Below are 9650 nucleotides of genomic sequence, written 5' to 3' on the forward strand. Positions count from 1 at the left end.
CCGGAAGGGGCGAGCGGCCTAGGCCCGGCCCGGCCCGGCCCCGCGGCGCTCCCGCCGCCACCGCCCCGCGGTGCCGCCCGCCCGCGGCACCCGCTGCCCCGCCGGCGCCCCTCCCTCCTCCGGGCCCCCCGCGGCCTCCTCAGCGCCCCGGTGCAGAGCCCCCCCGGGTGTCCCTCAGCGCCCCGGTGCCGCCCCCCGCCTTGTTCCCCTCAGCGCCCCGGTGATCCCCCCCTCGGTTCCCCTCAGCGCCCCGGTGATCCGACCCCGGTCCCCCTCAGCACCCCGGTACCCCCCGGTTCCCCATAGCCCCCCGCTCCGCTCCCTTTCCTCTCAGCTTCCCGTGTCCCCGGTTTCCCCATAACCCCCTGTGCCCCCCTCAGTTTCCCCATAGCCCCCCCAGTGTCCCCCGGTACCCACCGCCATGAGCGAGCTGAAGGACTGCCCGCTGCAGTTCCACGACTTCAAGTCGGTGGACCACGTGAAGGTGTGCCCCCGGTACACAGCCGTGCTGGCCCGCTCGGAGGACGATGGCATCGGCATCGAGGAGCTGGACACGCTGCAGCTGGAGCTGGAGACGCTGCTCTCCTCCGCCAGCCGCCGCCTCCGCGTCCTGGAGGCCGAGACCCAGGTGCCGGGACCGCAGCCGTAGGGTGGCTCCCCATCCTGCTCCTTCCCACCAAGGGGCTGCCTCCGGTCCATCCCTGCCCAATGCCAGGTGCGGGACCCGATGAGGCATCGCTCTCTTCCAGATTCTGACGGACTGGCAGGACAAGAAGGGTGACCGGCGGTTCCTGAAGCTGAGCAAGGACCACGATGTGGGCACCTCTGTCAAGCACGGGAAGCCCAAGAAGCAGAAGTTGGAGGGCAAAGGGGGCCATGGGACCGGGCCTGGCCCCGGCCGGCCCAAGTCCAAGAACCTGCAGCCCAAGATCCAGGAATACGAATTCCAGGATGATCCCATTGACGTGCCCCGCATCCCCAAAAACGATGCTCCTAACAGGTGCGTGGGTGTTGGGGGGCGTTGCGATCATCTGTCTCCTTCCTTGCAGCACCCAGCGCGAGGGCTGCCTCCAGCCTGAGGGAAGAGGCCCCGAGGGGGAGGGGTGTGTGTGTCAGCTTCCACGGGGTCCCCAGCAGCTTCCCCTCACAGCTCATCCGTCCTTGCAGGTTCTGGGCATCAGTGGAGCCGTACTGTGCTGATCTCACCAACGAGGAGGTCAGAGTGCTGGAGGAGCTGCTCAAGCCACCGGAGGATGAGGCTGAGCATTACAAGGTGAAAAACTCCCGAGCTCATCCCGTGCCTCCCTTGCGCATCCCCTACCCTCTCTCCCCATTCCCTCCCGGCCCTCGGCTGCTCCGTCCCCTTCCGCGCCTCACAGTGAGCATTCCCGCCTGGGGATGATGATGCCATGGCGCTGGCGAGGCGGGAGTCGAGGCGGGGGGCTCTGGGAGCTGTGCCGAGCCCTGCTCTCGCAGATCCCGCCCCTGGGGAAGCATTACTCCCAGCGCTGGGCCCAGGAGGACCTGCTGGAGGAGCAGAAGGACGGAGCCCGGGCGGCGGCTGCTGCTGACAAGAAGAAAGGCGTCCTGGGGCCGCTCACCGAGCTGGACACCAAAGGTGCCTCCATCCCCACCCGCCTTTGCCTGGTGTAAAGGGCCCGGAGCGGCTGCGAGCGCCCGCACCCAGCAAAGCCAAGCCCTGGCCCCTCGCCCCGCGCTCCCGGGGGAGAGGCTGCCCTGCTCCGCTGCTTACCTCTGCGTGTTGGGGGTGGTTTTTTTTCTCCCTCTTGCTTCTTCCCAGATGTCGATGCCCTGCTGAAGAAGTCGGAGGCCCAGCACGAGCAGCCGGAGGACGGGTGTCCTTTCGGGCCCCTGACGCAGCGTCTCCTGCAGGCCCTCGTGGAGGTGAGGGGGCTCTGTGGGGCTGTGCCATGACCTGGCCCCATGGGGCAGCGTCGCCACGGCCCAGGGCAGTGACCCTTCCTTCGTGCTCCCGTCGCTAGGAGAACATCATCTCCCCCGTCGAGGACTCCCCCATCCCCGAGATCGCCGGCAAGGACTCGGGAGCCGACGGTGCCGGCACGTCTCCCCGCAGCCAGAACAAGCCCTTCAGGTGAGCAACCAAGGTGGCCCCCGAGCTCGGCGCTGCCCGCGGGGATGCCGAACGCGCCAGTTGGGGGGAGCAAAGGGCGTGTGGTGGGCAGCAGCCGCTCTCCGCCCCGGCAGTGTCCCCCACACCAAGTCGCTGGAGGGGCGGATCAAGGAGGAGCTGGTTGCCCAGGGCCTGCTGGAGTCGGAGGACCGGCCGGCCGAGGACTCGGAGGACGAGGTGCTGGCCGAGCTGCGCAAGAGGCAGGCCGAGCTGAAGGCCCTCAGCGCGCACAACCGCGCCAAGAAGCACGAGCTGCTGCGGTGAGTGCGGGCAGGGACAGGTGCAGGCAGGGGGCTGCCCGCCGGGGGCTGACGCCCCCGTGTGTGTCCCCCCAGGCTGGCCAAGGAGGAGCTGCACCGGCAGGAGCTGCGGCAGCGCGTCCGCATGGCTGACAACGAGGTGATGGACGCCTTCCGCAAGATCATGGCTGCCCGGCAGAAGAAGCGCACGCCCACCAAGAAGGAGAAGGACCAGGCCTGGAAGACCCTGAAGGAGCGGGAGAGCATCCTCAAGCTCCTGGATGGGTAGCGGGGGGCTGAGGGCTCCCCTCTGCCATGGACCTCGGCAGCCGGGGGGTGGTGGCCGTGCCGCTGTTACCCGCAGGGTGCCGGCGTGCCTGTGCCCTGCCTGCGCTGGCCCTGCCAGAGTGGGACGGAGGGGCGCAGCCCCCCGTGTGCCCAGGGCTTGCTCGGCCTCCCCGCCCGGCTGACGGGTCCCGGCTGCTGTCCCCTTGCTGTCCCCTGCCTCTACGGGGCTGTCACCAGCCCAGGCTGGGGACCCCACGGAGGTGCGGGGGTCCCTCCCGGGAACGGCCCCCCCCGGCTGGCAGCTTCCGCTCCCGCATCCCCCCCCGCGCTCCCCCTGTTATTCTGGGAGGGTGACATCAGCCAGGCCCCGGCGGGGCAGGGCGGATCTGGTGGCTGCTGCAGTGCGGCTCCCATGGTCCCCTGTCCCTCCCCACGGCCCCAGAGCGGGTGGGGGGGATCCTGGCCCCCATGGGGTGGGCTGGGGGGTGTGGGGAGGGGAAGGGGCTGGCGGGGCGGGGGGCACAGCGGGGGGGCGGCCGGACTCTCCCTGTACTGGTGGTTTCTGTTGCCACGTGTGCGGGCAATAAAGGCAGCCCGGTGCAGGCGGTGGTGTGGTGGCCTCGGGGAACGCCGTGGGGTGTGGGGACAGCCCTGCCGTGGGGCAGCGCGGGGGGTGGGGTGGGGGCTGGGCTCAGTCTGGGGTGGGGGAAGCTGGGTGGTCCCCTGGGCGGGGGGGCGGAGTGCCGGGGCTGGGGCTGCCCTGCAGCCCGCTGTGGGGGTGTCCCACGCGTGTCCCTAAGGGACCCACTCGTGTCTACCCGAGGGACCCACTCGCATCACCACAACGGACGCCCTTGCCGCACCACGCGTGGGCCACCCCCGCCCATCCTGCGTGGACACGCGCCCGGCGGTCACGCGTGGCCCCCCTCCGCGGCCAGCCCCGCCCGCCGACCTCCCATTGGCGGCGGCGGGGCGCGGCCCCGCCCCTCCCCGTGACGTCAGGGCTGTCCGGCGGCGCCGCGCCGGGAGGAGTCGCCGCTGCTCCGCGCGGGGCCGGGGCCGCCGCAGCGCCGTCGGTAAGGGCGGGGCGGGGCGGGGGCGGCGTGCCCACGCGCGGAGCCGGTGCCCACGCGAGAGCCCAACCTCCCCCCCACTCGGCGGCGGCGGTGTGGGGGCGCACCACCCGGGGAGTGTAGTCCTGTTCCCACGCGTGTCCCGCCCGGCGCGGCTGTGCCAGATGGCACGCGTGCAGAAGCCGTGGGTGGGGACCCTCACGCACCCACGCGTGTGCCTCGGCCCCTCATGCTGCCCGCCTGCCCCTATGGGCGGGTGCTGGGCAGGCGGGCAGCGTGAGGGTCCCAGCGTGTGTCCCTCGTGGGGCACCCCACACCAGAACTCCTGCGTGGGGCGGGGCTGGCCGTGGGGCCAGAGCAAAGGCACAGAGCTTGTCCCCATCACCCCACGATGACAACCATCTGCCATGTCCCCTTGGCACCCCGTCACTCCTGTGTCCCACTGTCCCATCACCCCATGGCCGCAGCATCCCGGCCCCCCGGGGCATGCTGACAGCCTGTCCCCACTCGTGTCACAGGTGGGAGTGGGTGGCCCCACGGGGCACCATGCCGCTGGGGCAGGATGGGCCCAGCTGGAAGAAGAGGACGGAGGACATTCGGCGCATCTACGACTTCCGAGAGATCCTGGGCACGTGAGTCGCAGGCGGGGGGACACCGGTGACAACCCACTCGCGGCACCAGATCCGGCCCCCTCTGGCTTTGCCAAACCAGCCGCGTGGAACCGCGCCAGCTCAAATATTGGCCCAAGGCAGGGGCCACCGCCGGGCTGGCACACGAGGGCCGGCGCTGCGGCGTACAGGCAGGGGTTTGCGGTGCTGCCCTGCCTGCCACCTTCCCCCCCGTGCTGGCCGATCCCCCGTGCCGGCAGCTCTCCCGCTGTGCCGGGCACCGCGCCGCGGGTGCCCGACGGTGGTCCCCCGGCTGGCAGAGGGCTGCCCGGCGGTGCCCAAAGAGCCGTAAGGCTCTTAGGCTGGATTAGCGGGTTAATTACGGCAAGGCTTAGGGCCCGGAGAGGTGCGAGCACGCTGCCTGCCACCCGCCCTGCCTAGGCACCGCCAACGGCTCTGCCCCAGCTCCTGCCGGGCACCTCGGCCTTCGGGTGGCCCCTGGGGCCCCCATGGAGCCAGGCAGGGTGTCCCTGCTCGCCCTGGGTGCTGAGGGGCAGCACGGGGCTGCCAAAACCCACCTGGGGGCTTGTTCCTGGCCCGGCTCAGCTCCGGGCTGCCGGCAGCGCCACGGCCTTATCCTGCCTGATAAGGGGACGGTGCAGCCGCGCCAGGAGATGCCGGGCACCCCAACCCTGGCAGGGCCCGTGTCCAGCCGTCCCGGTGGGCGGCTCCCGCTTGCTTTTCTCCTATAAATAGCTAGACTTTCTGCCCGTCGCCATGGCAATCACGGCACGGCATCGGCGGCTCTGGCCAGCGGCCCCCCCCGCCCGGCTCACCCCTTGCTTCCCCCCCAGAGGGGCCTTCTCCGAGGTGGTCCTGGCGGAGGAGAAGGCGACGCGGAAGCTGGTGGCCATCAAGTGCATCGCCAAGAAGGCGCTGGAGGGGAAGGAGACCAGCATCGAGAACGAGATCGCCGTTCTCCACAAGTAGGGGCTGTCCCAGCACCAGGGTGGGGGTCCCGCTCTTCACCAACCCCCCCCAGCACCTGGCATGGCTCCCCCCTGCCATCACCCATCGCTGGGTGTTATCGGCAGCGCCCAAAATAGCCAGCGGCGCGTGACGTCCCGCAGGGCTGAACTTGGCTGCTCCCTGTCCAGTGGGGGCCGGGGTGGGGGGCAGCCGGGAGCCCCCTCACCCCCCCGCGCCTCCCCCCCCGCAGGATCAAGCACCCCAACATCGTGGCCTTGGATGACATCTACGAGAGCGGCACCCACCTCTACCTCATCATGCAGCTGTGAGTGATGTTGGGGGGTCCGGGAGGGTCTGGGGGGGGCCGTGCTGACCGGTGCTGCCCATCCCCGCAGGGTCTCGGGGGGGGAGCTCTTCGACCGCATCGTGGAGAAGGGCTTCTACACCGAACGGGACGCCAGCGCCCTGATCCGGCAGATCCTCGACGCTGTCAAGTACCTGCATGACATGGGCATCGTCCACCGCGACCTGAAGGTGAGCGGTGGGGGGGGACACACACAGCCCCCCATCGCAGTGGCAGGGAGGGGACCCCGGCATCACCCCTCCCTGACCCCCCCCTCCCCGCAGCCCGAGAACCTGCTCTATTACAGCCTGGAGGAGGACTCCAAGATCATGATCAGCGACTTCGGGCTGTCGAAGATCGAGGGCTGCGGCAGCGTCATGTCCACAGCCTGCGGCACCCCCGGCTACGTGGGTGAGCAGCTGCCACCACCCCAGGTGAGGGGTTGGGGTCCCCCCCCTGGGGCTGGGGTCCCCCCTCACCCCTGCCGTCCCCCCCAGCCCCCGAGGTGCTGGCGCAGAAGCCCTACAGCAAGGCGGTGGATTGCTGGTCCATCGGGGTCATCGCCTACATCCTGTACGTACCCCCCCTCCCGCCCCCCTCCCCTCCCCTCCGTGGGGGCTCGGCCTCCCGGGGCCAGCCGGGGCCAGCGTCTCCTTCCCCGCCGCCCCCCCAGGCTCTGCGGTTACCCCCCTTTCTACGATGAGAACGACGCCAAGCTCTTCGAGCAGATCCTGCGGGCCGAGTATGAGTTCGACTCGCCCTACTGGGACGACATCTCGGACTCGGGTGAGCTGGGACCACCAGGGCGGTGGGGGCCAGGACGCCGGCGCGGTGTTGCGGTAGCCGGGGGGGCGGCGGTGGGTGCAGGTGCTCACGGCTGCTCCGCGCCCTGTCCCAGCCAAGGACTTCATCCAGCACCTGATGGAGAAGGACCCCAGCAAGCGCTTCACCTGCGAGCAAGCCCTGCAGCATCCCTGGTAAGGGGGGACCTGCTGCCGTCTGCCCCCCATCTGGCCCACCCCATGGCAGCCGTGGGGCAGGGGGGCCCCCACTGACCCCCCCTCCCGCCCCAGGATCGCTGGGGACACGGCCCTGGACAAGAACATCCACCAGTCTGTGAGCGAGCAGATCAAGAAGAACTTTGCAAAGAGCAAGTGGAAGGTGAGTGCGGGGTGCCGGGGGAGTGTCAGGGGGGTACACGGGGCACCCTGCGCTGGGTGATGGACGCTGTGGGGTCGGCAGCAAGCCTTCAACGCCACGGCGGTGGTGAGACACATGCGGAAGCTGCAGCTGGGAACCAGCCAGGAGGGTCCCGGGCAGATGACTCCCACCAGCCCCAGCGAGCGGCTGGGGGGGGGCACCAGCAACGGTGAGCCCCGACCCCCCCGTCCCCGTCCTGCACCCCCCGAGGCTGCTGCCAGGCTCTCACCCCTCTCCTCCCCACAGGGTCGGACTGCGGGCGCCCACCCACGAGGAGAGCTCAGCGCCTCCCACCAGACTGAGCACAGCCCCGCATGGCCGCATCCTGGGGGGGGGCCGGGGAGGGGGCCGGGGGTCCCAGCTCTCCCATGGGCACAGCATGGGGTGGGGGCCCTGCAGTGCTGGGGACGGTGTGGGAGCACCCTGCCCTGCTTGCCCCGGGTGTCTGGGGCTGCTCACCACCGCAGGCTCACAGCAGAGCTCTGCATCGGGGCAGGGGCAGCCCCCAGGAGCCCCCCCGAGCTTGGGGCTGCATCCCGGGCCCCCTCCCACACCCTCTCCCTCCCCCCCCACGCCTGCCCTGGCACTGCCCACCCCCCCCAGCATGTTCAAAGAGAATTTTCCAAATGGATGTTTCTATTTTATTGCTTGTAATAAAGGCAAGAGGCCAACGCCGCTTGGCTCGGCTCTGCCCTGAAGGGGGCTGGACACAGCCCTGACCCCCCCAGCCTCACTGCCCCGGGCAGTAGCTCCCCCAAGCACACAGCGGGCAGGGCACAGGCAGCTGCCCGCACCCCTGTCCATCCCGGGTGGGGAGCAGGCGCAGTAATCCCCCCCCAGCCGCTGACCTGGGGGCTCTGCCCCTCCTGGGGTGTCCCTAGGGGGGCCCGTCCCCACGGCTGTCCTGGCCTCGGCCACCCCAGGCCCGATCCCGGCTGCCGGCCAGCTCCTGGCCCTTGCGGAGGTCGGCGCAGAAGAGGACCTGGCATGGGGAGAGATGATGAGGTGGGCACGGCCAGGGGGGCGGTGAGGGCCGAGCCCCGGGATGCCCGGGAGGGGGGTACTCACTGCCTGCGCCCAGCCGGCGCGGGGGCCCCAAAGCCCCCGGAAGAAGTCGCCTGCGGAGAGAGGGTGAGCGCCAGCGCCGGGGGCACCGTCCCCATCCCCGTGGGTCCCACGTCAGGGCCCAGCCCTGCCCTCACCGATCTCCTGGTGGGCCCGGGGGGTCAGGCTCCTGCCACCCAGCGCCACACCGTAGCGCTGCCGCGCGATGCGCCAGACGTGGGTGTCCACCGGCACTGCCTCCGCCTTGTCCAGGGCCATCAGGCAGACACAGTCGGCAACCTGCCACCAGGCAGCACTGTCAGCCCCCACCGCCGGCCCCTGCTCCCCGTCCCACCCCGTCCCGGCACTCACCTTGGCGCCCACGCCAGGCAGGGCACACAGCACCCTCCTGGCCTCGGCGTAGGGCGCGGCACGCAGCTGGCGCAGCCCCTCAGCGCCGAGCCCCTCGGTGATGGCCTGCGCGCTCCCGCTGACAAACTTGGCCCGGTACCCGAAGCCCAGCGCCCGCAGCCGGGCCTCGGCGTCAGCACCTGCGGGGGACAGCGGAGGGAGGTGGGTGGGCACAGGCGAGGCCACGGTGGGGTGGCAATGGCAGCGGCGGGGCAATGGTGGACCTGCGAGAGCCGAGAGGGAGGGGAAGGCGTGGAAGGGCCGGGCATCGAGGCGGCAGAGGCGGCGGCCGAAGGCCCGGCAGAGGCGCTCGATCATGGCGGTGATGCGGGAGATGTGGTTGTTGGAGGTGCAGATGAAGGAGAAGAGGCACTCAACGGGGTCCTGCCGCAGCACCCGCACCCCTGCCGGCGGGACGCGGTGAGGGAACGCCGGGCAGGTGCCGCAGCCATCCCCCATGGCCCCGTGGGGCCACCTCACCTGGGAAGTCGTCGGCCACCTTGCGGAAGAGGGGGTCGGCCGCCCCCCAGGCGCGGTACAGGGCCGGCAGCTCCACGTCCAGCTGGAAGTAGTCGCGCAGGATCTGGTCCGTCTCGGCACCGTCCGGCTTTGCCGCCTCGGCGGGACGCCCGTCCCGCTCCTCGCCGTACACCGTGTACCAGAGCCGGTCCCGGTCCTGCCTCAGCGTCCAGACGCGCCCCCCCAGCACGCCCGTCCAGGCCCCCGGGCTGCTCTCCCACCACCTGCCGCACACGGGGACGTCGGGGCCGGCCCAGACCCCGCCGGGCTGGGCCGGGGGGGGCCCGGGACCTCCGGGCGGGCGGGCTCACCGGAAGGTCTGCCCCGACGACAGCACCAGGTCCAGGCGCAGCTCGGCGGGCGGGCAGGGCAGGCAGCGCCACAGGGACGAGCCGGCGGCGGGGCTGTCCCGCAGCGTCATGGGGGCCGGGGGCCGCCTGTGCCCGCCTGCCCCATGGACGCGGTGGGGTCAGGCACCGGCTGCCCCCCCTGCCCCAGCTCCCCGGCCCGCCTCCGCCATGCCTCCCCTCACCTCTGCCCCCCGAGCTGCTGTAGGGTCCCGCTCCTGCCTGCGCCCCGCGCTGCCCACAGCCCCGGCCTGGGCCCCCAGTCTGGCCCCCCAGCCCCCCACTCGGCGCCCCCTCAGCCCCGCACCTCGCCCGGTCCCGCACCGCGGCCCCGCCGCTCCCCCACCATAGAGCTCCCCTCCAGGCAGGCAGAGCGCCCACCCCTTCCCCGCCGCGCGCCGGCGACGCTCTGGCCCAACTTCCGGCCGCCGCCCGCCCAGCCCCGGAAGCGCGGCCC

At 71.6% G+C, this 9650-nt stretch overlaps 3 protein-coding genes across 8 annotated transcripts; 2 read left to right on the top strand and 1 right to left on the bottom strand.

Moving 5' to 3' along the window:
- The first annotated feature begins 44 nt into the window (after positions 1–44).
- Positions 45–3286, top strand: TADA3 (transcriptional adaptor 3). The gene is made up of 8 exons (XM_075158801.1): positions 45–628; positions 750–1000; positions 1168–1273; positions 1477–1618; positions 1802–1905; positions 2004–2113; positions 2227–2412; positions 2488–3286. Exons 1-8 carry the CDS (start codon positions 422–424, stop codon positions 2678–2680), a joined length of 1299 nt encoding a protein of 432 aa, XP_075014902.1. The 5' UTR covers positions 45–421; the 3' UTR covers positions 2681–3286.
- A 400-nt stretch (positions 3287–3686) lies between these two features.
- On the top strand, positions 3687–7526 carry CAMK1 (calcium/calmodulin dependent protein kinase I). 3 transcript variants are annotated; one of them, XM_075158799.1, is made up of 12 exons: positions 3687–3755; positions 4271–4384; positions 5215–5346; positions 5580–5654; positions 5725–5863; positions 5957–6083; positions 6170–6245; positions 6346–6458; positions 6571–6649; positions 6746–6833; positions 6915–7041; positions 7119–7522. In XM_075158799.1, exons 2-12 carry the CDS (start codon positions 4299–4301, stop codon positions 7172–7174), a joined length of 1098 nt encoding a protein of 365 aa, XP_075014900.1. In that variant the 5' UTR covers positions 3687–3755; positions 4271–4298; the 3' UTR covers positions 7175–7522. The 3 variants fall into 3 exon arrangements, with proteins under 3 accessions (XP_075014900.1, XP_075014898.1, XP_075014899.1); XM_075158798.1 differs by lacking the exon at positions 3687–3755 and having other exon boundaries at positions 3854–4384; XM_075158797.1 differs by lacking the exons at positions 3687–3755; positions 6915–7041 and having other exon boundaries at positions 3850–4384; positions 7119–7526.
- On the bottom strand, positions 7500–9616 carry OGG1 (8-oxoguanine DNA glycosylase). 4 transcript variants are annotated; one of them, XM_075158803.1, is made up of 8 exons: positions 9518–9616; positions 9158–9283; positions 8808–9070; positions 8552–8731; positions 8289–8467; positions 8075–8216; positions 7941–7990; positions 7500–7854 (listed from the first exon to the last, which is right to left on the bottom strand). In XM_075158803.1, the coding sequence occupies exons 2-8, from the start codon at positions 9265–9267 to the stop codon at positions 7750–7752; spliced, it is 1029 nt and encodes a 342-aa protein (XP_075014904.1). In that variant the 5' UTR covers positions 9268–9283; positions 9518–9616; the 3' UTR covers positions 7500–7749. The 4 variants fall into 4 exon arrangements, with proteins under 4 accessions (XP_075014904.1, XP_075014906.1, XP_075014905.1 ...); XM_075158805.1 differs by having other exon boundaries at positions 9158–9293; positions 9540–9599; XM_075158804.1 differs by having other exon boundaries at positions 9158–9293; positions 9501–9596.
- Positions 9617–9650: the final 34 nt, after the last annotated feature.

The sequence above is a fragment of the Calonectris borealis genome, chromosome 10, assembly GCF_964195595.1.
Source record: "Calonectris borealis chromosome 10, bCalBor7.hap1.2, whole genome shotgun sequence".
NCBI classification, from domain to species: Eukaryota; Metazoa; Chordata; class Aves; order Procellariiformes; family Procellariidae; genus Calonectris; species Calonectris borealis.

Excerpts from the sequence above, each read along its gene's own strand:
- OGG1 (XM_075158803.1), bottom strand. The coding sequence starts at position 9,267 with ATGACGCTGCGGGACAGCCCCGCCGCCGGCTCGTCCCTGTGGCGCTGC. Across the intron at positions 9,071-9,157 it reads TCGTCGGGGCAGACCTTCCG|GTGGTGGGAGAGCAGCCCGG; the intron begins GTGAGCCCGCCC and ends CGTGTGCGGCAG. Across the intron at positions 7,855-7,940 it reads GCGCCGGCTGGGCGCAGGCA|GTCCTCTTCTGCGCCGACCT; the intron begins GTGAGTACCCCC and ends TCCCCATGCCAG.
- CAMK1 (XM_075158797.1), top strand. The coding sequence starts at position 4,239 with ATGCTGACAGCCTGTCCCCACTCGTGTCACAGGTGGGAGTGGGTGGCC. Across the intron at positions 6,246-6,345 it reads GGGGTCATCGCCTACATCCT|GCTCTGCGGTTACCCCCCTT; the intron begins GTACGTACCCCC and ends CCGCCCCCCCAG. Across the intron at positions 6,834-7,118 it reads TTGCAAAGAGCAAGTGGAAG|GGTCGGACTGCGGGCGCCCA; the intron begins GTGAGTGCGGGG and ends TCCTCCCCACAG.
- TADA3 (XM_075158801.1), top strand. The coding sequence starts at position 422 with ATGAGCGAGCTGAAGGACTGCCCGCTGCAGTTCCACGACTTCAAGTCG. Across the intron at positions 1,274-1,476 it reads ATGAGGCTGAGCATTACAAG|ATCCCGCCCCTGGGGAAGCA; the intron begins GTGAAAAACTCC and ends CTGCTCTCGCAG. Across the intron at positions 1,619-1,801 it reads CACCGAGCTGGACACCAAAG|ATGTCGATGCCCTGCTGAAG; the intron begins GTGCCTCCATCC and ends GCTTCTTCCCAG.